The 27,229-nt window shown below is 40.8% G+C and overlaps 1 protein-coding gene across 1 annotated transcript; it reads right to left on the bottom strand.

Annotated features, from left to right (window-relative positions):
- Positions 1-474: 474 nt before the first annotated feature.
- On the bottom strand, positions 475-26,459 carry ahr1b (aryl hydrocarbon receptor 1b). The gene is made up of 12 exons (XM_061032636.1): positions 25,913-26,459; positions 25,131-25,333; positions 19,434-19,549; positions 15,957-16,046; positions 14,802-14,928; positions 13,911-14,047; positions 11,660-11,865; positions 11,458-11,567; positions 8,738-8,879; positions 7,232-8,651; positions 2,065-5,022; positions 475-1,655 (listed from the first exon to the last, which is right to left on the bottom strand). The coding sequence occupies exons 1-11, from the start codon at positions 25,951-25,953 to the stop codon at positions 4,864-4,866; spliced, it is 2,751 nt and encodes a 916-aa protein (XP_060888619.1). The 5' UTR covers positions 25,954-26,459; the 3' UTR covers positions 475-1,655; positions 2,065-4,863.
- Between the last annotated feature and the right edge of the window lie 770 nt (positions 26,460-27,229).

Genomic DNA, 27,229 nt, shown 5'->3' with positions numbered 1-27,229 from the left:
CCTGCAATTTTTGGTTATTCAGAAATAAGAAGTTACCCAATATTTGGTGCCTTGACTTGAATTTTGGTTGCCATGGTATCAAAACAGCTAAGAGATATTAAAAAAAGTGGTGACAAACTTGAGACCAAAACACATTGATGTAAATGATCCAGGCACTCAGGACAGTTTGAAAAATACAAAAGGCCTTTAATTCATGGAACATTTAAAACTCAACATCCTTAAGCTGCATAGTGTTTTTTTAATAAATAACTTACAAGTTTTAAGTCTGATTTTTTGTGTGAATTTCTTACCTAGCCTTCCTGTAATGAAGCTTGTTCTCTGGCTGTCTACTCTAAGCTGCCTGAAGACTCGACTGGGGAAAAGGGGAGGGCTGGGGAACAGGTGAGCAGGTCACGTGAATCAGGCTCTGAAAAGACAGGAGATGTTAGCACTGCAGCGCACACAGAAAGAAGAAGAAGAAGAAGAGGCGATCAGTGTGATTGCACAGAGTTCCTTTATTTTCAGGATCCAAGAGCACATTTCAACACGATGCTCAGAGACAAACTGCATTTAAAAAAACCTTTGTTTACATACAGCTACGACCTTCAGTGATAAAAGTAGCAAAATAAAATCTGTGTGCTTAAAAAAAAAAAAAGAATCACGACAAAACAGCTTATGGAAAGTTTGGTTCAGACTTTGACAACATGGCTGATAATGCATTCAAAGTATAAAACACTTTTAGATGGTGGATTTACAGAAACTGAAATATGAGGGAAAGACTTTCAAGTAAAAGTGTTTCTGCACATATTGAACAATGGAACAGCCTGTATTATTGTTATGGCACTGTTTTGTTTTGAGCTAAAGTGTCTTTGAACATGACATAAAGATTAAACACAACTCTGGGGAATAATATTCACACAACATAGAGTCATAAAATGCTTTTTTTCTACAAGCCTACTTTCAGTGCTGGAGAAAGAGTTTGTAAGAGCAGTGATTTGAAAGTAGTGCTAGCAACGAAACAGTTAAAAAACACAGTTATATACACACACACAACCATTTTTTGTTTGTTTTTTTAAAGCGCCTTGTCAAATGATTGTCATTTTATCCTTTTTTTCTTTCATTTTCATTTTTGCATTTGATCTCATGATCAGTTATCGTCTGTTTTATAAGAAAAGTCATTTTACAAAAAGAAAGCAAAACAAACAAAGAGGCAAATCTGTAAATGCATTTTTTTGTCCCCAGGGTTGAGAAATTACCTTTGAGCACCTTTTTGTCAGTAAATAAAAGCTACAGTTTTACACAGGACATTCAACAACGGAGCAACTGCAGACACGTTTGTTCACATGTTTCTCGTTTGGTTCTGGAGTCGGTGCTAAATGCTAAATGCTGTCCAGTCTGTCATCCACCTTCTAGCTTCCTTTCAAACTTTCTCCTCTTTAATAAATGTGTGATACTGCGTTCATGCCAGGTCAGAGCTGAGCGGTTCAGATTTGTATATTCTGTATTTATATCCCACAGAGAGCTGTTAAAGGTTCACAGGTAGAGGAACGGTTCACTGGCTGGTCAACTTGAGTGAAAGCAACGATACAATCTGCATCTTTTTAATGATACAGTATCAAAAAATACTGGAGCTTTAAAAGAAACTACATCTTTTTAATTAAACTGGTTCGTAGGAGCTGCACAGTCTAAATGCACAAAAACATTGGCAACATTCAGCACCAAAAACTTGCCAGAGTGTTTGTGAAATTTAGACAGTATGCAGCTGATTGCCTGCAAATTCAGATAACTTAAAACAAGAAATGATTCAATATGGGAAGCCTTGACTTGTATTTTTGTATCAAAGTTTAAATTCTGGTCTCATAACAACCCAGCACAGAGAAGACTTTGCTGAATACCTTTAAGGGAAATGTTTCATGCTGTAGATGTTAACACTTCTGGTTATTTAACTACTTCAAACACTTGTTTGCACACATAGCTTTGCACACAGCCTTGATAAAATGTGATAAAATACAATCAGCAATAACAATAAAAGAATCTGTAATTTGCAGTTAATCTAACATGAACGCAGCATCCGCTTTCAAGAACTCTTCTAAGAAACGTTTTGTTCCGTCTTAAAGAGAAATCAGGTTTTGTCTGCTGAGTTCAACGATGTAACATCCGAACCAAAACAACAAAGATATCAAACTGTCTTTAAGACGGACCTATTAAAATTTGTTACCCAAACAGTGGTTTCCCCTAAAAGCTAAACATCGTGGCTTTAATAGAAACACCTAATTTCTTCATTTGATTTCACAGTCTTGTAAGGAAAGTACTGCAAAGGGTTTGTGTTTGTTTCCTGTTAATGGTTTGGTTTGAGTCTCCACACATGAACGTGATGAGCAGATATGACGCTAAAACAATTAAATCTTCTTTTCCATAGACCTGATGTTCTCTCAATCATGGCATCAGTGATCACAGGAAACTAAACTTGAGAAATACCTACATGCACTTCGGCCCCCAGACATAATCTATTATTTACAATTAGGTCCTTAATGGATGACTGTGTGCATGTCGGGGCACTCAGTGTTTCCCAAACGACACGACTGCAGGAGAAAGTGAGCAAGAAGTCTCGACCTGCTGACGAGACAAGGCATTAACGGGACATTTTCACACTGTCTCTGGTCAGGAAACAAAAATGCTTTGTTATGTTTGATTTAAGTGCCACGGACGTACAAATCAGATCCTCTCTGATTCTGTCTGTATAAACATGTAAGTGCACAACATCATGTAAACCTCAAACAGGCTAAAAATGCAGCATTAGGATCAACAAGGTGACGCCGCTTCTGTGGCAGCGGCAATAAATAAACACTTCTGCTCTTCTTTTATGTTTTTTTAAATCTCATCTGAACAATATTAAGAATGAAATGCTGTTTGTTGACATGTAAAGCACCAGGACGAACATCCACTAACCCTACAGGTCTCTACGTCAAGTGACAAACCAACACTGAGGTTTAAATCATTTGAGGGTTTGTTCAGTCTGAATCTCGTGAATGTTTGTAGAAATGTCTTGCAGAGAAAACATCCCCTCTCTACTTCACACTCTGGGCATGAATAAATGCAAACAGGGAAAATGAGCAGCCATGTTGAGCGGTGAGAGCACCAGTAAAAGCAGCTTGTTCTTGGTAGGAAGTTAAAGTTTAGGCCCCGTGTCCACCTAGCGTTTCTTTTCCTGAGCGCTAGCGTCTTTTTCCAATTGTTTCCAATGAGGAGAGAGCGTTTGCAGCAGCTGCCCAGAGGAAAACCGTAGCGCTTCAATTTGAAAATCGTTCGACTTTTCAGAAAGAAGCTGTTGCTTTCATCGACGCTCTTTGCTAAATATAAGATATTCACCGTATTTTTGCACATCATGTTTCATCCTCTTCTGATCAGGAAAAAAACATTTTTTTTAACTATAAAACATAAAGTAAAAGGCAGCGGAGCAGACTGACGTAAAGCACTCTCCTTCTCAGCGTACAAACGCTTCATGCAGGCGCTCCTGAGCACACAACCAGCACTTCTCTGCCCAGAAAAAACACCAGGAGGACACGGGGCCAAAGTTTATGTGTCAAAATAAGAAGACACATTTTAAAATCTCCACTTGTTGTTTAACATGTTCCAACCACTTAACTGCAAATATTTTTATTTTATTATTTTCAAAACATACCATCGCATTTGAAAGTTCGACCCTCCTACTTTCTAAAAAGCTATTTGTTCAGAAAAAGGAATAAAAACACATTTGAGGCTGTGTTGTGATACTAGAGGTTAAGCCGGGTTTAAACAACACACTAAACCAGTTTGTGTTGCTTTCTTTGCCAAAGTGTTCAGGCAACATCATGTTACTTAAAACAATGATGACTGCAAATAAACTCATAATTAGAAACTGTTAACAAATGAATGTGTAGCAAAGTTTCTTTACTGCATCACATTACATCTTTAGACACTGAATCTGAGTCACCATTATAGTATTTGCATTATGTGGAACCAGCAGGCTCTTGTGAAACTGGACAGATCATAAATGTTTCTGTGTGTTTACATTTCTGAGGAGATGATGGTCGGGCTGCAGCCTCGGTTAAATGCAAAAGTATCGATCATGCTTTCTTTAGCTCTACTGTTGTACATTATAGGATGCGCGTGTAGTAATGCAGGTAATGTGTGGAATCACGTCAACTTTAACCAACAGCCTCTTAAAGAGCAGGACAACAATCTTCAACAGAGGGTATGCTTAGAAAGCGGTTCATTGGCAGTAATGGTTGGATTAACCTAATCTGAATATTCCAGTGCTGAAACGTTCTCAATTCTAAAACCTTCTCAACACAAACATTAAGTTTGTCTTGGCTAAGATTAATCTCGACACACAGTTATAGTTACTTAAGTATCAGCATGGGACTATGCAGATCAAAAGAGAGCTTTGGTGTGAGGGAGCCAGCTTTGCTGAGTGTCACAGTGTCTTTTCTTCTTCTCTTGTCTTAAACAGTGTATATACAGAGCGGAAAGTGATGCATTTTGGCTCAGGAGCTGAAATTGAATCAGTCAACAAACTGTAAACACCCGACTGCCGACTTTCAGTGTGCGCACAACTAGCAATTTCCTAATACTCAGGGTGACATTAATAACGCCATGTCTTTCTTTCCGTTCGTCTTTTCTTGTCATGCCTTGTCGATTCAAAGAGTACGCATGAGTGTGATGTCTGACAGACGGTTAAGACGTCAAAAGCAATGAGAAAACGATTCACAATCAGTTCTAGAAATAAATCCCCCCCCCCCTAATCTTTCAGAATGTCTTCAATATGGAAGTGTTTCTTGTTATCTTTCGTCCTGTACCTTTTTTTTTTCTCTCAACCTTGTCTAAAACGAAGCCTTCGTCTTTTCAGAGGAAAAATCCAGACTTCTGGGAGTCCTGCAGGGCCGGGAGTCCTTCTGGGCAGGAGACGGGGATGTCCCCGGAAACAACTCCATTCCCATTGGGCATCAGACACGTCCGGATGTACGCTGCGTTGGTGGCACTGAGGAGGCAACCATTCTCCAACTGGAAGACAAACAAAGTGGCAAATTTAAGTATGTTTTACAAAATTACTACTAATTCTACTTGTTTTAAAGTCATTAAATAGCACAAATACATTGGCAAAGTATTGAACATTTGAAAACCAAAGTTCACATATTAACACAGTCTCTAAATTCAAACTACAGCGAGCTGAGAATAGCCTCTCTCTGTGCCTCCCCCTCCGTCCTGCGTTCGCAGCATTAGGTAATGATGACAGTCAAATTGTAGGTCAGCATTGCTCATGCTTGACTGGCCAGCCTGCCAGTATTTTTCTTTCAGCGACAGTCACTGACCCTGAAGAATAACAGTGGAGGCTGAATGGGGCGGGATGAATGGATGCCTGCCGGGGTCGACCATCTCTAAACCCGTCCCGACCTTATTCTATTCATTATTGTACTCTTTCTCACTACTGCCTCTTTGCTTTTTTTCTCCCCACCCTCGCTCATATTTTATCTTATCTCCTTTGTTTATCTGTGAGTTTGTTTTTCACTGTAAACACCAGCGATGCTCTTCATGCTCAGAGAAGCAGAACACTGTTGAACAATTACACAAAAAAATAAAGAGAAGAAAGTCCAAATCATGATGTTGACTGTATGCAAGTGTCACAGAATGTCCTTCATATTTACAGGGATTCATCCTTTTACATAAGTTATTGTACAGATGACTGGTCTGAACTTCTTTCAGTGAACAATGCAGAATTGTTCTCCTGGTGAGAAACATAAACCAGAGGCTCAAGCCCCTGAGACATTTCTGCATTTAAATCCTGCTTTTAACTTAAACTTGGCTTTGGCCTCATTACCTCGTTATGTTTTACGATGGGAATTTCTCGGGTCCTCCAGCTACAAGCCTCTTTGTACTCTAACTGATTAGTGTTTCCAGGATGACATTCCCCAGCCCTCGATGCTCCGTCATTACTGGAAAAGAGGTTATTTTGTTGGACTTAAAAGAGAGATTCCTACTTCTCCTTAGCTTAAGACCGGCTCTTTAACTGACGTAAATAATGATTTTGGGATCTGAGTTTAGGCAGCAAGATCTCTATAATGATTCTTGCCAGTTCCTCATATTGCAGATATTGTGAATACGTTTCTTTTACCGCAATTTCTACCTTAATGTCAACTCAAATTACTTTATTGTTACACCGTGTGATTATGGATTTAATTATAAAAATCAACAAAGACCAATACAAATTCCCCAAAAGTTTATTCATGTAATGTTGACAAAAGATTTTAAAAGATCTCTAATCGTTTACATCTGAGAAGCTGAAATTAAGGAACTCTTTGGGCATTTTCACTAAAATAAAAGCTATGTATAAGTTACTTTAAAGTGGGGGTAGTTTTAGAAGATATTTTCTCCTGAATTGAACTCTTCAGTTTCTTGATTATCTTTTCTATAAAAGTTCAGTCTCAACTCCTTACAAATGACTGGTCAAAAATCAGTCAAAGCGCAGCGAGAAAGGCAAATCTAAGTTGAAGTTATTTCATGTCTGATGAAGAATATGAGTGTGAAGTTCTCAGAAATACTAGTAAAACCTGATTACTTAAACAACTCTCAGCGGAGAAATGATTCCAGTGAACTCTATTCTCGGACTGCGCTGCTCTGACCCATCTCCCCCCGTCTTATTTACATGGCATGTCTGGTCACATCATCACAGTTTACACTGAGCTCCATGCCAGCCCGCGGCCTCTGTGTGCTGACTCGGAAAAAAAATCTATTTTCCTGACAGAGAAAGAGAGCAGCGCAGGGTTGAAGGGTTGTAGGTTCTGCAGCCCTCGATTTGTTGACGTTCTCTGATATTTGAGGAGAAACACAGACTTCAGGCCTCATCCGTGGGCTCACATCCTGAGTCTGACTCTCAGACCAAACAGTTGTGAGCAGAGCTGGCAGATTCACTCGATGTGAGAGGAAAAGGAAACGAGACAGAAGGTCTTAGTGGGAATCATTTTCAGGATGAGGGAGGGGAAAGCATTCTTCACCTTCTATTGGACAGGCAGCATAAAGCCTGTTTTCTTGGAACAAGTATTGTGTAGAATAACTCCAACTTATTTTTCTCTAAGTGTAACTGGTTTTGCAGCAATGCATTAAAAGGACATAGAAAAATACATTTTAAAAATGTAATGTGTACCTAAGTTTAAAAATCCTCGTATTGTGCCAGCCCTAATTTGCACTATAACCCTTCTCCCCGTTGGTTTCTTACCTTGCTGTGGGCGGAGTCTTGTGTGGTGTTGTTGAACATGCTGTAGGTTTCTATTGGCGGCAGGCTGCGCTGTGGTTGGGACAGTCCCAGTAACTGCTCTAACTCCAGTGCTGAGCTCTGATTGGGACACTGGGGCAAACAGGAAGGTGGTACCTGGGTCTGCTGTAGCATTGGCTGCTGCTGGTGGTGTTTCTGGTGAGCTTGCAGCTCGTAGGGCTGCGCGTTGGCCGCCTGGTAGTGACTAAAGCCGGGTGTGGTGACACCATTCAGTGCTGCACCACCTGGATGATGTGTACTGGAGATATTGTAACTTGTGTAGCTGACCTCCACATTTGGTTGAAAGGCTGTGTGTCCGTTTGGGGTGTAGGATCCATTCAGTCCGAGATGATTCTGGAAGCCAGGCAGCGAAAAGCTCTGGCTGTTTAACTGCTGATGGGACTGGACCGGGTGCTGGTCCTGCTGAAGCTGCCACTGTTGATTTAAGTCCAGAAGGTTTTTATGTTCGCCATTCAGCTGTGAGGCTTTGAGTGCAGGATGTGGGTGATGATGGGTGTGGTTGTTTGGGTGATGTTGGTTCTCTGTCACCCATTGTTCCTTAGGGGAGACGGACTGAACCTGCCCAGTTTGAGTTTTATCCAACTCTCCTGTGCACATGTGCTGCTGCATCTGCTGTGACAGCTGGGTGATGGGTGTCCTGCTGCTGGGAGGAGCTAGAGGGACGGCAGGTGTGAGGACGCTGTGGGCTGAGTCTGGGTTTCTGTCTTCTTGTGTATCCCCATTGGTCCCATTTTCCAGGGAGTCGTGGATGTAGGACAGAATTTCGTTGTTGGTAAGAAGGTCGTTAAGTGATGGGATGTGGTTGGGGTCCAGCTCCACCTGGATCATCCTCTCATCCAGCAGCAACAGTTCCAGGTCCTCAGCATTCAGACCCAGGTTTTCCAGGGCACTGAAGAGCTCACTGTTTGAGCATGTTTCCTCTCCGTCCAGGGACAGAGAGTCCAGAGTAGTGAGCAGTGGGTCAAAACTTGAAGATTTGATGTTACACCTCTCCATGTCCCCGTTAGATACAACACCCCAGCTATCACTGTTTAACACCCCACCTAAAGCATCACCGTCTGCTTGCTGTTCACTGAAAAAGCTGCTGTGGAAGGACATCCTAGGTTCTACGTCCGGCTGGCAGACATACACAGACCCATCCTGGCTCATCAGCGCCCCCAGCAGGGACTTTGGGTCCAGGTCATCAGAGGAGCTCTTGTCCATTTTGCCCTTCTTTGACTTGCTGCCTTTAGTTTTGCCCTGCACAGAGTCAGAGAAGCCGTGGAGAGGATAACCGGTCTGGTAGAGCATCGCCTCCCCGGTAGCAAAGGTGAAGGGAAGGTGCATCGATCTCTTCCTCAGGTGTTCCCCTCCCTCCTCATCCCTGTGGAAAAAACGTGTTCGAAAAAAGGTTTTAAAATATAAATTACTTTAAAAAGAAACATCCAGCTGAGAGCATTGTGCACTTACACTAAAGGCCTCTGGGTGGCGATGATGTAGTCGGGTTTGCCGCTCTTGTAGACTAGCCTGGCGTTAGCCTGGACCCACTTCCATCGGTTGTCCTTGGTGAGCAGCCTGAAGACGGTGAGTCCACTCTCACCCGTCTTTATCACTGGAATCACATCAGACAAGATGTTGGAGGCTCCATGTCACTGCTGTTTATGCTCTGCACGCCCCGCAGTGTGCACACACTCACACTGCATTTGCTCAGCCGGGCGTGCTGCAGCTCTGATGGAGGCTGCATGCTGATGTTCACTTTGGCTACATGTTACAAGTCCTGTTTGCACACACTTAGCATCACACACGCATACACACACCTCCACTAATCTCTCATCTGTGTGGCCTTGTGTTGTGTCTCCAAGTGTGTGTAACTGTGTTGCAGGTCGTCTTTCTGTTGTCTTTGTTTGTAGTTGTCTTCTGTTGGTTTTTAAACAGGCATCTCAGTCACAGACTAACAAAAAGACTAGAATAGTGGAGGATCAGTCTGCATGTGTTTATCATTACTGTCTTTTGTTACATTGCAGAGTGGGAGCTATTTGATTTTTAGGAAACCCTGGATACAAAAACAAAACACATCGACTGTCCCAACACAGTCTACTCTCTTCTCAATTCTACAATCAATAAAGTAACCACTCACAATCTGGATTTAGTCCAGATCGAAATTGATCCAAATATCCAGCATGATTTATTTTGTTTGTGTTGTGCTATTTATTCAGAAGCAATTGATTTATCAACAGGGTCACTGCACTCTTTTTTTAAACCACAAAGGGACTGAGAGGTTTGTGTGAGAGGATGAGAGACCTGGTTGTATCTGTGTACGCTTTAAGGATTAGTTTTCTGAATAATAATACAATGTTGTTTAAGTTTATTGTTTGGTTTCAGTGTCATGTTTCTGTGAGCCAAGTTTGGATATTGAATAGGAGACAAAAATCAAGAAAAAGGATTGATAGTTGAAATTAAGCAGCGATAAAAAAAAATCAAAACTAGAGCTTACAAAACACCATCAGTATCAGGAAGAATCTGTTTACCTTCAGAGCTGCAACGCTCCCCGGGCATTTTGATTGTTTAGTAAATCAAACACTGATGGTGCAGCCTCAATAATACATCTTTATATTCATTCTATTTTCACAAAAATTCCCTGAGCTGATCAGGAGGTCTTTGGTTGAAAAAAGAGAGAACACTATTGAAAAGAGTTTGAGAACTTGTGCTGCAAAGCTCTTCACAGTCAAGGCTGCATATTTTTAGCAGTAAAAGCTACAAGATGCTGACCTTTAAAAGAAACTGCAATATTTATGTCTGTGGACAAACTCGTCCAAACAGAGAAGCTCACACACTCACTGACCTGTAACCTGACTTTACAGCCCAGCTCGGTCCTTCTCCCTAAAACTGTTATCACACTGTATCACTTTCCATAGAGATACCGACAATAAGCAGAGGCTTTTCTGGTACACAGAGCTGTGGCCTCATTTGTTTACTTTCCTCGTAATCTGAGGGATTATCGGAGTAAATGTCCGCAGCAGAAACACTCCATCATGAAGCCTTTGTTTGAATTAACGCAGAGCAAAGGAGGAGGTTAAACCTTTCTTTCTCAAAGACATATTCATATTTTTTAAACTCTCACTGAGCCCTATTTGTAAAATAGAGTTTGTTTATTGTTTGTTTAGAAATGTTTATTTGTAAAATGACATCATAGATTTATATTATATAGATTCTTTGGTGCATTAATGAAACCTCTCCTCCCATCTGTGCGTGCATCAGGGCGTGCGGAACATGTATGTATCTGAGTGTTGTATGTTTCCAAATACGTATGCATGTATTTCTGTTTCTGTATGCATGACTACATACATACAGTATGTGTCTTTGTGTGTTCATGTGTGTGTCTGTCTGGTAACAGTGCTTTGAGGGCGCCATGGTTACGACTAACCGGGTCATCCGGTACGAGAGCTAAGTAGGGCACTTGACTCTCGCTCGGAGATTTCCTCCATCAACAGCAGACTCACACAGAACCATTGTTTGCTTGTTAAGATTTTTTTTTAAATACTATTAAGCCAATAAATCAGAAAGATATTATCACTCTGTGACCAAGCCTTCCCAGAATAAGATCTACAGTGTCCTTTCAATGTCTATGGTGGGTTAAGCTTTTTCCATCTAAATATGTTATTTATGATACAATTCTTTCCAAAGCATGACAACAAAAATAGAAGTCCTTCGAACACAGTGCTCTCTCTCTTCTTTCATGACAGCTTCTGTTAAAATATGACTTAAGCTCTGTCGTTTTTTTAAAAGCTTTGTTTTTTTTAATTCTATCAATTATTAAAGAAATCAGAGATTGTAACATTTGAAAGTATCAAAGTAATATAAGACGGTATCCATATTGAACATTTTGACAACCATAGTGGCAAGCACAAAAGAGCAGGTTGGAACTTGTAGTTTTTATTTTTTTAAAGTAATTTCTGGTCACAATCTTCTTTTGGTGGGAAACCAGAACAATTCACTGAATAAGCTAACAAACACTCAAAAGCTTCGGCCTTAATAGCAAATAGTCATGTGATCATCTTAGTTCTTCAACCAGCTCAATCCAAGCAGTTCTAGGTGATTTACACCAATGACCCTCAAGTCTCAGTGGTGCCTGATTGACAGTGAGGTAAACTGTGATGAAAGCATACAGAGTGGGAGCAGCTGTGACTTACTTCGGACATGATTTTCAGCGCAGTACAGCATGTCAGCAGCATGGATGAACTGGTAGCCTGAACCACGAACTCTCAGCTCCGCCTCGGTGTAACCCAGGACGATTTTACCCCTGAAAATGCAGCAGATTAACCCAGTATTAACAGACTTCACCACAGATGCATTGCGCTAAACATAACTGAAGTTAAAGCATGACAAGTGTACTTTGCATCGCACGCCATGGGAGTAAAGTCCAGCTTGTGTTTGGTTCTGAAAATCATGTTTCTGGTCCTGATTTCCAGGATGGCTGGAGGCTGGAGGGGTGTTGCGATAGCGAACAGGGCAAGCTGCGGCGGGGAACTCCGTTCATTGTCGCTTTGCTGGCGGCTCTGACCATGGAGAAACTTTAGTCGACCCTGGATGTTCAGCGCCTGAGAGTAGAGCACATACAGATCATATTAGAAGAAAGAAAGCTGTGAATCCTTTTCCTCTGAGACTCTTTCATAAAGCTTCACCAGCAGACAAGTGAGAGCTGTTTCTTTTCTCCCTGTCGACTAGCATTAGTCTTATTTACCCTGCTGAGTAATGCAGACAGTAATCACACTTCTGTGGACTGTAAACAGACTGGTCCACTCCTGTCTCTTACTGGAAACCCTCCAGCTACTCTCCCTCTGGTCACATGAGACACTGCTTATTATTTACAAATAGTGTTAGTCTCGTGCAAACAGTCAACTTCATTAACTAGTTCATCTGAAATGTTGCAGAAGACAATCTCGTTTGTGTGAAGCATATGTGAGAGGAGAAATACTCAGATCTATATTAAACCTGGCAAAAAAAACAAACCAATATTCTTCATTGGAGAGCATCTCCTTTCAAACATTTGTGCTTGAATTTCTTCAGATTTCTCTGATTGTGAGACAACCTGGAGTTTGAGATCTTGTTTCGTCTCTAGTTTAAGTTTCAATAAACTGATGGATTTAAGTCGAATAAGTCCATCGATTTCACTGATTCCTCAGGCGTCAACAACAATCCAAACTTCCCAGAGCCTGAATGTCTGGATTAGTAGGTATCGATAAGATTCTTTTGAGCATCGTGTGGATGTTTAAAATGTTGGTATTGTGACAACCCTACCTGAGGGGACAAGAACACAGGTTCTACTGCAAAAAGAAAATAACTTACTGCAAATATATTTTGTTTGAAGACGTTTTTATCACTCTGTCTGTGTCATCTTAATGTATCTGACAGAGAAATGTCTTCTTTGGAAACAACAGACCCCAACTCGGATGCTCTGAAGCTTTTCTAGCAAAGAGGAAACTTGAGAGATGTTTGGATCAACATCAAGCGGCCTCCAACAGAGAGGTTTTTTACAACCTTGTAAAACCTGAAAACACTTTCCCCTGTCTGCTGTCCTCCTCTAACCCCCTCTCCCACCTCGTGTGAGGACCCCCACTTCATCCGTTAGCTCTGGTTAATTGACCTTGGTGGGTTTAAGAGCCTGCAGCCGTGATGTCAGGAATCTAGCCCTGAATAGCAGGAGGGATTACTAAAACAAAGCCATAGTGACCAGTAGACAGGAGCAGAAACCTGGCTTACTGCTCACGCAAACGCACTGGGAGGGAGGACAGGTCTGAAGCCCCCCACAAGTCCTCAAGCAAGAGGAGGCATCCTTAAAGGCTTTCATAGATCTTAAGTGTTTAACTCTAAATGTGTTTTTTTCAAACATCTGATTTATATTTTTACATTTTCAGAAGAACATTTAACATTGAGTGTAACTGTTGTTAGGTCTATTATGTTCTGGAGTATACTGAAAACAAATGTCTTGTTTTGTCTGATTAATAGTCTATAATTAAATAAGTTGAATATATCAAACTGAAAACATACATATTTTTTACTGATTGGTGCTGTTAAATGTGAGTGTGGCCCCTTAAGGTGCCTTGCTCAATGGCGACCCTTCCCCAGATTTCCCAGCAGATTTCAGGGATTTGCTCTGCATGTTTTTCCTTCTTATGTGGCTAATTGCCTTAGTGGAAGTAGCAGTGGCTGCTCAAGAGCTACCAACTCTGACTAAGCAAGTTCCCCCTCGGCTCTCGTCTCCTCTGGGTGGTGGGAGGATTAAAGCCCTTTTCCCCACGACCCCGAGGCTCTCTTAAGACGGATTACAGGAGTAAATGGTGGCTTCTGATCCCTGAGGGACTCTGAGGTGGCACGCCATACTGCCAGCAGCACCAGTGAGCCTGAAAACACTACACATTATGATTAATTCTACCAGTTTGTTGGACTGGGAGGGGGATCATAATAAGTGCTTCAAATGATGTCCCCAAATCACCAAAACAATTTAACCCACTCTGTCCTCCTAGTTCAAGTGTGACAAAAGGAAGCAGGTAATGTTCTCCCCTCCTGTCTTTGTGTATCTGTTGTTGTGAGCTGCTTGTACAACGATAAATAAAGTTGTGCTGAATTGTAATTTCAGTCTCACCAAGAACCCAGAGGAGTTGTCCAACAGACAGCGGAAGCGGCAGACGAAGCCTCTCTCCAGGAAGGACGAGTTCTCAGGTGGAAGCTGGTCGGGGTTGTAGCTCACCAGGTAGGAAGAGGTCGACATCGACTCACCATCTGAGGACAGTAATATCATTTATCAGTTTTTATCCTGATTTATATAAAAAGCTTGAGTGAAACATCTGCTCTGTTAAGAAAACTGTACACCTTGTGTCACCTTGACCTTGATGTTTTGTTTGTGTGTGTTTGTCAGCTTGTTTGTGTGTCTCTCAATAACCGCTGACCCTTACCTAATGCAAAATGACATGAGTGGGTGTGTTTGTATGTACAGTAGGAGCGAGCGAGCGTGTGTGTGTGTTTGCTGTAACATTTAGAGCACATCTCAGGAGGCTTCAGTTAAAGGTCACCTCTCATCACCCCTTCTCTGACCTCAGGTCTGATTCAGGAGGGAAAATTGTCAACAAGGCTTTCAATATGAAACATATTTTATAACAACAGCAAAACATCATCTTTGTTATTTTACTCTTCTATAGAATCAAAAAATAGCAAGGCTTTAAAATAACTACACATTTTCAGTCATATTTTGAATCTAAAGCTAACGCTAGACAAACAGAGAGAGCCCTGGCAAAGATGTTGGCAACGTTTCAGTATTTAAATGTTGCCAGTGTTGACAGTGTGTAGGAGTTCCCCTGCTTTTTTTGTTCATTACAAACAAGAAATTACCAAATACTGGCAGCATAGAACTCCTATTTTTGTTGCTTTGTTTGTTGATTTTTACAAGAATCGTATCAAAGTTAAAATAAAAATTGTATCCTGAAGTTGTGTAACACTAAGGGATATACAGCTGAGTTCTAATGTTCAGTCTTCAGACCTGTTGAGGGATTCGTAGGCGGTTCCGGGCCAGCAGGGGGGTTGAGGGCCCAGTGAAGGTTGCTCCTGAACTCCTGCTGGTCTTCAGTGTGGATCAGCTCAAACACACTCTGGTGCATCACATCAGTCTGACGGGAAAACAAAGAATCATCCTTCATAAATAAACATTATGGTAAACCAAGATGGAAGACTGAACAGGAGACTGCATTGGTTTAGGTAGATCTTTTATCAGCAGGTACCCTGAGGGGTGTGTTTGATTTAGTTTGCCTTGAAGTAGAGCCAAAAGAAATCAAGTGTCACCGATCATTTGATCAAATTGTTGAAACGGAGCCAGAGACCTGCTTTGACCCTGATATCTGAGATCCAGACCCAGCATGACCTGGCCCAGGACCAGCGTGGAACCAGCCTCCCTGAATGAGTCAAACTCAGGTCAGCAAAAAGGAATGTTGACAGGTAGAAGTGTTGTGTGAAATACATTTTTCGAACTGCTAGATATTGTTTAATTAAATGTTAGAGGGATGTTAACAATAAGGCGAGTGCTTGTGCTAAGCTAGGCTAAGGTGGCGAGGACTAGAAACAGTAAGAAAGTCAAACAACCTCACTGGACAAACAGGTGACATGTTTTCAATCTTCTATGAATCATTGTTGGTGTCAGCGGTTAAGAAAAATGACAAAAAACATCATCTATGTCTCTTAACATGTATGTTTTCTTTCGGCGCCTCTTCTTCAGTTGAGTCTTATTTTGTAGGTGTTACAAAAGCTGTTGACACCCGAGGTTTTTTTGCGTGGTGTTGTTTCCAAACACTCCTCATGAGCAATGACAGCAGCTTCACCACAGATCTGAATGTGTTTGTTAAATCAACTGTGACGAGCATCAGGTGGGTTTGAGAGGTGATGTTTGCACCCTCAGCGAGCCTGGATAGTGTGAGTATGAAAAGGCAGGTTAGAAAATGTGTGTCCGTCATTTAGATGGGATGTTTGTGTGTACATGTCTGTGAGTGTCTGATTATCACATTCAACAAAACGGGACGAGGTCGGAGGCTGGATCAAGTGATATGTACCTGATTGTTTTTGTTAACTCCAGAGCCACATGGACTTAAAGCTACGAGCTAATTCCTCCTCATTCTTTGTGATTTTACATTTTCAGAAGGGCTACCTGATGAAAGCCGAGGTAGTCCTGGATGGTGTGAGAGCAGAAGAAGATGATTCCCTCGGCTGTCACCGCCAGGACGAAGCCATTCAGGGCCTGCAGAGAGGAGACACAAGGTTTGTTTATTGTTTGGTTATTCATCTGAAAAACATGTCCAGCAAATTACAGCACTGTCAGCTAGGGAGGTTACCCAGAAAGTCTAAAAGGAAAACAACAAAAATACATAGAAATGTCAGTCGTGCATGTTAGTCTGTCAAACCTTCCAACATATTTACTACGCCTGCACTTAACCATTTGAACCTGCTGAAATCCAAATTTCCACGATACACTGTTTCAATGAATAAACTTAGTGTATCATCACAAATGCTTTTGAGAATTCTTAATCAACATCCTGCCTAACTTTTCAAAAGAAATGATCAGAATCATATTATATATCAAATTTAAGGCTCCAAAATGAGGAAGAAAGAGATTCAACTTTATGGAAGAAAGGACGAGTGTATAAAAGACAAAGAAAAACTAACAAACGGGATGAAACATATCCCTTGGGGTAGAAAAAAGAGGAAGATGAGAAGTAGAGGCAGGAGTGGACGTCAGTTCAAAGGGAAGTCATTGAGAGGAAAAGAGGAGGGAGGAGAAGGAGGTCACTACTGGATGACTAACACTTCCATCATCGCTCCTCCTGGAGCCTCAGGGCTCTGCGAGGAGGTGATGACACTGTGTCCCAACACTGCAAAGAGTCACAACGGCATCCTGCCAGCATCCACCCACACCTCCCTGATGAAGATGAAGATCAGCTTTAAAGAAACACAAACTTTATCTGAACAGACGAGCGCTAATACACCCCTCATTCTTGGTTTCCAGGCAGGAAACTGGTCAGGCTTTCTAAGACTTGTATCAAAGTTTTGACCCACTGTTGGGTCAAAACTTTACCTTTCCTCTTGAAACCTTTTCTCATAATCCATTACATGATGTCAAAGATGCAAAACAGCGAGCCTTAAAACCAGACAGCTTCTCTGAGCAGCTGAACAATTCACACTTCTCACGCTCACACGCATCAATAGCAGCAATGTGACTAGAGAGAGGCAAAACTCTAACTTCTTTAACCTATTCTTTGTGTGTTATTTATGTCTAGAATGTGGCCATGGTTGATTACATCTTTCTGAAACAAGAAAAATCTAACACTACAGGTTTGTGCTCGGTGTAATTACAACTTAATAAGAGGACTTAGCCGCCATGACATAAACTATCTGTTAGTAGGCTGTTGGTTTGAAGCCTCAAATTTGACATTTTGGCAGAGATAATCATGCTCTTATGGATCCAGATGTGAATGTGTTTAAACCACTGGATGTACTTTTTATCATTTTCCCGTGTAACACGTTTCTAACTCCAAAAGGAAAACAACAGAAATGAGCAATTCCAATCATAATGACTTTAAATCGCCCTGATACAAGAAGTTAACTTTGAGTGTAAACTCGACAGTTTCAGCTGTTTGTTGGGGAAAAAAGACCTTTGAACGCCTCAATTTACACATATCATAAATGTCATGAAATGTATTTTTCAACCAATGACAAATCAGTTAACTAGTAAGTAGAAAGATTGATCAATAATGAACATCTTTATTTGAATCCCGAAATGGTACATTTAACAGGAAAGGTTTGTGATTGTCTCGAGAGCTGGAGCAGATTTTTAAGCTGGTGTTGATGCATGAGCCGTGTTAGAATAGATTTGTGCTAAATCTGAAGAAAATTACCATGACTGATGTCACATATAAACAACATATAAGTCAGACACTAATCACTGCATTAATGAAGACTCAACACAACATATAAATTGGACACTAAACCCAAAATGTATTCATTAATACATGATCTTAGAAATTAAGAATAAAGGTTTGAATTTGAAATATCTCAAAAGCTGCAGCCTGAAGTCTGTGACCACGCCCAACCCTTTCTCTCACACACATGAACACGCACACACTGTACACAGTGGAGCAACATACAGGCACTGTGTATAAATATTTACTGTAGTGTTCATCTGTCTGCAGAAAATACACCCCTCCCTCCCTCCCTCTCTCTCATGCTCAGTCGACCTCTCGCTCTCCTGAGACAGAGAGAGTGTGTGTGTGTGTGTGTGTGTGTGTGTTGTCTCTGTCAGATGACAGCCCAATGATAGCAAACACTGCGAGGAAACACAGGAAACCTCTCTGTGTCTCTGTTACTGAAAGAATAAGCATTTAGAACTAAAAATATTTTGACTCAGATCAGCTGCTCGTTAGTTTCCTCTTTCTGGTTTGTGTTCTTCAGAGAGCAAAGGTTGTCTTGTCTAAAGCCTGACCCTGAAGACCATTTATTCAAGTGGGTAATAAACTGACATGACTGTCCTCTTTATTGCAGCTCCTATAAAAACACACAAAAAAGTCCCTGGTTTATTCAGCAGGTTTTTATGCACGATATAAAGACATGGAGTGTGTTTTGTGAGATCTGGTGATATACTGTGAAACATCCAAGAATATTTTCAATGCTTTTACTTGATTTTGCCCCAACATACACACACACACACACACACCCCCTTCCTCCAAACCCCCTCTCTTCAATAATAGATGTATTCACCGGGTCTGTATAATTCATGGTCCAATGTCTGTAATGGAAGAGAGCAGCTGAAGGCAGGAAGCTGCTGCCCTCCACGCTGACACATCCTTGATTCTTTGCTTCTGCAGTGACCTATTTACTCCTCTGGGATCAATGCATGTACCGATAATCAATTAAGGTCACACAAACGAGTGTGTACGTGCTTACTCAGAGCTCCAACGTCAAATCTGAATAGTTTCAGAGATGATGACAACTCCAACTTTCTCTGCATGTTTCTAACGGTTTTAAGTACCGTAAAACATATTTTTATCTTCTTGAAATTAGGGTCGTGCATCTGATCACAAATTAACTTTTATCGTGAAACAAGAATTTGTATTAAACACCTCGCAAAAGTCTAAGTTTATTGCCATAAATAAGATTTTTTCTTTTTTCTAAGCATGCTTTCTTACTCAACGTGCATATTTTCTATACTCTGTGCAGGCTGCGTTGGCACCATGGGAGGTGCGACAGGCAGAGATGCCTAGCTGGTGGAACCACCTGTGCTTACATCTCATATGGAGGCCTTAGTATAAGGGCCATGCTTTAACACTACCTACCTGATGCAGTCAGGTAAAGCAAAGCTAGCTATCAGCTACTCTCAAGCTAAGTATTCTGGGTTCAGGAGGGACATATTAAGAAAAACAGAGGAGTTATGTAAAACATGAAGAGAAACAGAAACACTAAGGTATAGCTCCAGATGTTTTTAAATCATTAACTGTAAACGTTTCCCCTTCAAAAAACATGACCAATTCATTTCTACAGCAGCAGCCATGTTTAAAGTGCAGACAGAAAACAGAACACACCAGTAGAAGTAAACAGAGTTTGACAGAAACATGGTGGCTTGTTGCTCACCAACCTGCAGCAGCAGTTCCCCCTCAGGTACACGACCGTCCACAGATCCTGACGTTCGTCTGTCATCACTGTGATCGCTGCTCTTGTTGATGCCGTTGGACAGCTGGTTCTTCAGAGCCACTGCAGGGAGAGGGACAGTTAGTGACAGGGACATTTATACAGAAAAATACTACTGCTTTATTTGGGACTCTTTGTCAAACACAAGCAGCAATTTGCACACATCTTTAAAGCTGTTTGTAGCACTACCCCTCAAGTTATCTTTCTCACTGCTTCACTGGACTCGTAATCACTTCACCAGGATTAGGATTTACACATTTAAAGATGTATCTACTCCTCATATTTTACAAGGGTAGATTTATCTACTGATGTTTGCTTATGATATATTTTTGAGGTTGAAACTTGCAACTTTTGAACCCCTGTTGAATTGATATTTGTGTATAAGAGCGCTATCAAACAAGAGGCTGTTATATCGATGGTTTTCGACAGTTTTGGGGTCCAGAGTGATCTTTTAGATGTTGCATCACGGGGTAAAGAATATGACTTAAACTGGTGTGAATCACAGACTGAGAGTAGGTGACACCTGAGGGATTAACACCTTTACAGGGGCAGAGGCAGTGAGTGCGTTTCAGGCTACAAGATGGAAGGAGTAACACCTTAATAGAATGTGAGAAGAGGGGGAGTCTAACAGATGGTAATCATGATTTCTTTCTCACTTGATTAGCCTTCAAACAAACCGATAAAATTAATCCTGATCCAAGTTTATTGACAGTTATTGTTTCTGAAAAATGTCCCGCACAGTCAGGGAGACAAAACATCCCAGAGGGGTTTCTCTGTGACCTCAGATCCGGAGACAAAAACATGGAGGCCAGCTCTGTGCCTTTGACCTGTTCGTGAAGTCTGATTGAGTGGTCTGAAGGAAACAAAGAGCTCTTCTGAAGCAGCAGCAGAGACGTTAATGGAAGAGGAAGTCTCCGAGTGCTGCAGACAATACAAAGAGCGAAGGGTTGGCCAACACAAACAGCTCCTTCTGATCGCGACCCAATTTCCACACAGGGATCAATAAAGCTCCATGCTATCTCTCTTTATTCTCATTAATGGAGTCTTTGTGTGCACCAGCCTCAGAGTTAATGACATGGGACAGAAAGAAACCACAATCCATGACATGGATCCAGGGCCAAGTCAAAGTTTAAGTATTAATCTGGATTTTCAGTTTAACTAATGACAAAATGAGTCAACACAATGAGGACTGAGCCTAAAGCTGGCTGATAAAAGATTCCCTTTTTTTGCAGTATTGCACTTTTCTTTGGTCCTACAAAATGTATGATGTCTGTGTGTTTTCAATAGATGCAATCTCTGTTAAGGTATCGAAAAGTACCGATGCTTGAAAAAAACCTAATAAACTTCAGTCCTAATTCTTAACTAAAAGCTGCCCTGAGCCAAAGAGAGAGCTAGTACTGTCTACTTTCTCTTTAAATAACATTATGTTCTGGTGTTACTTTACAGGCTTTTCATTGATGATCTCTCTAAATCTGCTGTTTCGCAACTAACTTGCAAATATAATTTTAATGCATGTGTCAAATCAGCCTTAAAATGTGAGTTATGTTTTGGTATTAGAAGAGATTTTAAAATAATCTGTGATTTCGCAGTTAATGCACTAAGACATAAAAATCCACCATGTAGTCCTCCACAGTTGTAAACCATTTGCAGTGACTGTTATGTCGTTTTTGACCTCAACTTAAAAAACATCTCCTCATATAAAAATGAATCCTCGCTAAGCTGCACTGTTGGCGACAGAGTTCAGTGTAGTGGAAGCTCACAGGCCGAGAGAGGGTGCAGGAAAAGGATGTCGACTATCAATAATTAAGAGCTTGGAGGGGTGGAGGGGTATTTTGCGCCCTGACGTCATGAACAGGAGCCGCTGGCAAGAAAAAACACCCTGAGGCAACCAGGAGTAGGAGGAGGAGGGGAGGGGACATCTGTTGGCACAACGGAGGGAGACGAGGACACCAACAGCCGATAAAAACATCACAACAAACGCTCTTCAGGCCTCCCAGCCACTTCACAAATATAGAAACATAAACATAAAGGCAGCTATATACATCTGCCTGACTGAGTGCACGGCTGGAGGAAGAACAGATCTTGCAAGAAAAAACAGGAGGCAATGTGGATGAAATTAACATCATGATTTGCTCAAATATTCCTTTGTTGTTTAAATATTTAGGTTCAATACTTGTCTCTGAGACTGAGTTGCATAAATTAGAACTGTTTCATGAAGTAGTCAAAACATTTTTGGAGTAGATCTACTTTTTTTACATTTAAACTCTGCAAAGGTTTGTACATTTGACTCAACATTGTTGACATTAACCAGTGTGATTGCCGTAATTTAACAAATGTAGAAATGATAATAGTATTTGTTTCCATGACAACTCTGCAGAAATTCATAACATGTAAAGACAAACTGCAGCAAGCCGATTAAAGTCTCTGGAGCGCTCTGCAGGGACGATGACACAAACAATGACTCGTCTAATCCAGCATCTCATCCCCCACCACTATCGCCTCTATCACCACAACGACCATTAATACCATCTCTACCACAAACATCACCACGGGCACCACCACCTCCACAACAAACACCACGACCATCACAACCACCCCCACCAACACCACACAAGTTTTGAGACCGAAATAAATGTTTTAAAGGTTCAATCGGGTGCAGCAGCAGCAGCCGGGCTAAAGAGCAGAGAGAATCTCCCAAATGAAAACATCAACAACAACAAGCTGCAAATACAATGTGTTTGTGGGTGTCGAGCTTTAAGAGATTTGTATTAAATATTCATGAAGAACCTTAAATTATTTATCTTATTATTTGTGTCAACATATCTTTTAGCTATGTGTATTCAATATTGTTGAATTAATGAATATGACTCCTAGTTTTATGAGGAATCACGACGCGACAGAGGTAGAAATAAAATAAAACACAATGATGCTGTGTTACATAAGTAAGCACTAATCGGCTCTGAGCACTTGGCAGATGGCCTCACTTGGAGACAGATGTGGATGAACACACACCAACACACACACACACACACTGGAAACACACCAGTTTGAACACTGTGCCACCACACATCAAACTGGACCGTCAGAGATCACTATAAAGACAAGATGTCAACAAAATGAAAAACTTGTACTGTCATTAAAGTGGATTGACTTTCTGAATAAATATATTCTAATTAAAGTCAGTCTGGTGCATCACAGGAGTTAGTTTGTTTTTCACACAGAGCAGAAGTCTTGACCTGCAGAGAAACATTTTTAGCATTCTCTTCTCCTGCGTTAGGTGCTTCATGAGGTGGAACAAAGTCTGACAGACTGTAGTACTTATATTAGTTTATGTTAGAAACTAAAAGATCATCTGACAGTAGTCTGCATCAGAAGAGTACAGCAGAGGATGCCGAGGAGTTTGTCTGTCTGTGTGTAACCTCACCTCATTCTCCCATATGCTTACAGTATCTGAGACAGAAATTATGTCCAACCCCCTGTAAAGAGCAGACGCATGTTAAAAGCACGATGGAGAAAAAAGAAAACTTAAAAGAGGGTTTCTCTGAGGTTGCAGGAGTCAAAAGTTGAAAAGTGGGCTCCAGTCTCCCCCCATCTTTCTTCAAACGGTCTGTAAAGCGGTCGTGAGTGGATTATCCCGCCGTGTTTTTATTCTCTGAGGCTTTCATCTCCTCCCACCTCCTCTCTGCTAGCTGCAAAAGCAGCAGTCTCTTCAGACCTACATTACTGCGTGGCTGAGGCTTTGGGACAGGGGTCGACTCATGGCCACGGGCAAGAGGAGCTGACCTACAATACGTTTAGGTTGTATTAAGACATTAGGATGAGAGGGGGTCGAACATGGTTCAAGCACTCAGCACTGTGATAGGGAAGGGTCTGCTGGCCTTTTTCTGCAGGGTTAGCAAGTGACACAGGGGTCTGATGTGGTTTTAATCAGAGGCTGAAGTGTTGGAAAGTTTCAGGCATTGACAGTCTGCAGTTTGACTCTTAAATGGACCAGTCAATTCAGAGAGAGTAAATGCTATAAATGATATTTCTTTACAAAATAAAGATACTAAACTTCAGTCATAGAGAGATCATTTACTACATTGCACAAATATTGTTGCAAATATTCGGTGATGAAACATTGCCAAAGCATTTGTGCAATAGAAAGTCTTCAGTAGTTGGCCTGCAATTTTTGGAGATTGAAAAGAAGAAATTACTCAATAATGGGTTTCTAGGACTTTTGTTTCTGTTGCCGTGGTATCGGAACAGGTAAAATATTGTTTGATTTTTGCAAGAATCATAAGGAGGTTTTAAAATTTGTTATGATGACACTCGTATAAATGTAAACTCCTAAAGTCTACATTATTTTTGGGGCATCATATTCGATTAATCACTTAAACTGTTAAACTAATGAAATATTAGCTTCAGTTGCACTTGTATGGAAAATAGGCTTGTTCGTATTTTGGGAAATATCATGGCAACTATTTTTGTTTAATTAGCTTGACAAGAAATTGTACATTTTTGAGAGTGTTATTGTTACATGTTATAGTTGTAGTGTTAAACCTTGTGCTGAAATGTGTCCTCTGAGTAGATTGAGCTGGTAATGAATCCTTTAAAATCTTGTTTTAAGCCACCTGTTTTAGTTTACACACACACACACACACACACACACACACACACACACACACACACACACACACACACACACACACACACACACACACACACACACACACACACACACACACACACACACACACACGATTCAGAGATTCCACACATTAAGTGAGGCTGTTTGTTGTTGTTGGACGGACTTACAATCTGCTTTCTTTAATAGCAAGTCTGGGAACACATTCAAGGCTGCCAAACACACGCACACACACACATCTTCATCCCAAAATCCATCTGCTATGCCCCTAAGCCTGCTAACTCCTTGACAAAGCCAATCCTCTGCACTTTAGCACTTCTTAAACTGAGCCCGAATCACAGACAGTCCAGACACAACATTCATGACCTTAAAATCCCCTCCCAAACCTCACCTAAGACCCCACCCACAGCCTTCAGGCTGAACCTGTACAAATCCCAATCTCCAATCCTGAGAGACTGCAAGAACTTAACAGAGCATAAAGCTCTATTTTAGTTTATTTTCAAGCCAATAAAATGTTGTTTGTGAGCATTCATCTGAGGAAAACAAGATACCTCTGACACAATGCTGTCTACCTGCATTAGCCTCCTCTTCACCATCATTTTACAGACCTGTATCTGGCTTTCAAATTCATTTTCACACCTGATATATTTCACAGTCTCACACTCCGTTTTGGCCTTGAGAAAAGTCCCTCTGACCTCCTCTCTTTCTTACTTGAAACCTTCCACCACTGTCTGTTTTCTGCCGCTGTGTCCTCAGGTTCTGTGTGAGGTGTGAAAAAGCTATTTCAGAAATTCAGCAGGCTGAGAAGGGAAGAAAAAGAGGCAAGCAGCTGTTTTAAGACAACAGGCCAACATTTACAAGCTTCACTTTTTCCCTCTGCCTGTCTCAATTTAAAGATTTGTTTGTGTTGTGTTAACGTGTTTTTTTTGTTTGTGTATTTTTGTGTGTTTTCTCATGCAAAGTGTCACAGATCCCACCTGCCTCTGGTTGTGTGTGTGTCAGTGATGTGTTTCACACCTGAGAAGAAGCTCTTGGTGCGGAGGAAGCTGACGCTGAGCCTCAGGATGGACAGTTTGTCCAGGCTGGAGATGACTTCTTCAGGGAAGGGCAGCAGGCTGGCAAGCCGGTCCAGCTCCGAGTTCAGACGGTCCCGGTGGCGTTTGGACGGGTTGGACTTGGCGCCTTCAGCTGGGGCAGGTTTGATCCTGAATGTTGAGGAACTTTAGTGAAATATATATGAGCTTTAATGGTCCCGTAGAAGTGTCAGAATGAGCAACATCAGTTAAAGGTGGCCAATACTGATGCTAGCATTACTTTTTATATTCAGAAAATAAGCTGATATAATACACATAAAACATGTCATGGTGTCTTCAAGATCACCTAAATTCAATTACTATAGTATTGTGAACAAAACCTGGACAATTTGCATGAAAAACTAAGAAAGAAAAAACTAAATTAAAGCTGCAACATAGTAATTTCCTGCCTGATTATTGTGCTTTCTGTTTTCTTGGATATAAATGAAGGCTTGCCAATTTACCTGATATTGACTGACCTATATTATGTTAATTATTATCAGATACATTGGTATGGATACGCATTGCTATTCTTTTCGAGCCATGGGTTTAAAATAACTAGTATTATTATCACATAACTTGCAGAAAAAACCCTGTATACATCATGGTGCTACGTTTTTTCATTTTAAATACCGTTTTGGATTCAGGATAATAACCAAGTGTTGATGAGAACCACTTAACTACTCCTTATAATAAGTAATTAAACTATAATCCTGCATAACTTACCCCTTCTGCGCTGGTTTTCTTCTCTTTCGTCCTGCATACATGTTGTTATTGTTGTTATCTATTCACTGTGAATATGAAGGAAATCCATAAACTTGTAACAGCTCCGGACACTGGAAACCAGTAGAAGCTATCCGATGGAAACCAGTAAGCAGCACTCCTCCTCCCGGGATCAACAGCATGTGATTTCTGACATACGGGACAAAGTTTATTTTTACGTTAACTGCACTGCACTCTTTACGTTATGGTTATCTGGTTAGTTAGATAAGAATATTCCAGGTCGCCATAGCAACGGACACATTAATTGTCTCCGTGTGAATTTACTGTGAAGCTCCCGGTCCGAATATCACGACGACATCACGAGTAAACTGCTCTTTTTCATCCGGTTATCCCGTCCATGGCGCTCAAAGCCTCAAGAAACAATACAAGCCGGTTAAAACTCACATCATGGGGACGACATTTCACGCAGTTGAGTTCAGACTGAGCCGTTAAAAAGTTAAATCTCTCCTCTTCCTCTTCTGCAGCCGGACTGCTCTGCCCTCTACCACCAGCGCGCGCTTCCCGGGCACTGATTTGACGTCGTGTGCGCGCAGGGAGATAATGTGACGTAGAGAAAAATAACGGTCGACGTTTCAACTTTATTATTTTTATGATTTACCTACATGTGTGCATTTTTATTTGTTGATTTATTTCTATGAATTAATCTATAATCTCATTTTATTATTTTATGCTAATATATTATTGAATCAATGTTTTAATCGATTTGTACATTATAGTATTTGAATAAAGTTATTTAAAAAAAATATAAGACTACATTAATACACGAATCTACACAATTATTATTATTATTATTTATTTATTTATTTGTACACAAATTTAGTTTCGTCTGCTTACTATAGTAAAACCTGCTTTGGGATCATTTATATAAACGGAAGAGTTCACGACAATATAAGGCTATATTTGATCCTTTCTAGCCCAGTTTGGTCCTTCAGTAGAGACTTTTAAGGCTAAACTGGGAGCAAAATGTCAAACAGAAGCATTTTCATATAATGTATGATTTAAAGCCTGTTTAAAGCCCTAAAACCCAAATAAAGCGGTTACACTGCCATCTAGCGGACACTGCCTGTCATCACACTTTAAAGCACAACATAAACACAACAGGTTTTCCTCTTCTCCAAATTCATTTGAAACAAATAAATGGCTATAAAATGCAAACTATTTTCAGTTTCATTCCACAAAATGTTGAGAGTAAGACAATACCAACAAAGAGATGATTTCCCATATATTTTCAGGACATTCATAGGTCAAAATAATTCAATA

This window comes from Labrus mixtus, chromosome 24 (genome assembly GCF_963584025.1).
Source record: "Labrus mixtus chromosome 24, fLabMix1.1, whole genome shotgun sequence".
Lineage (NCBI taxonomy): Eukaryota > Metazoa > Chordata > Actinopteri > Labriformes > Labridae > Labrus > Labrus mixtus.
This window is presented reverse-complemented; position numbering and strand designations above follow the sequence as displayed.

Excerpts from the sequence above, each read along its gene's own strand:
- ahr1b (XM_061032636.1), bottom strand. The coding sequence starts at position 25,953 with ATGTATGCAGGACGAAAGAGAAGAAAACCAGCGCAGAAGGG. Across the intron at positions 16,047-19,433 it reads AGGGGGAACTGCTGCTGCAG|GCCCTGAATGGCTTCGTCCT; the intron begins GTTGGTGAGCAA and ends TCCTCTCTGCAG. Across the intron at positions 11,568-11,659 it reads CCCATGGCGTGCGATGCAAA|GGGTAAAATCGTCCTGGGTT; the intron begins GTACACTTGTCA and ends CTGCATTTTCAG.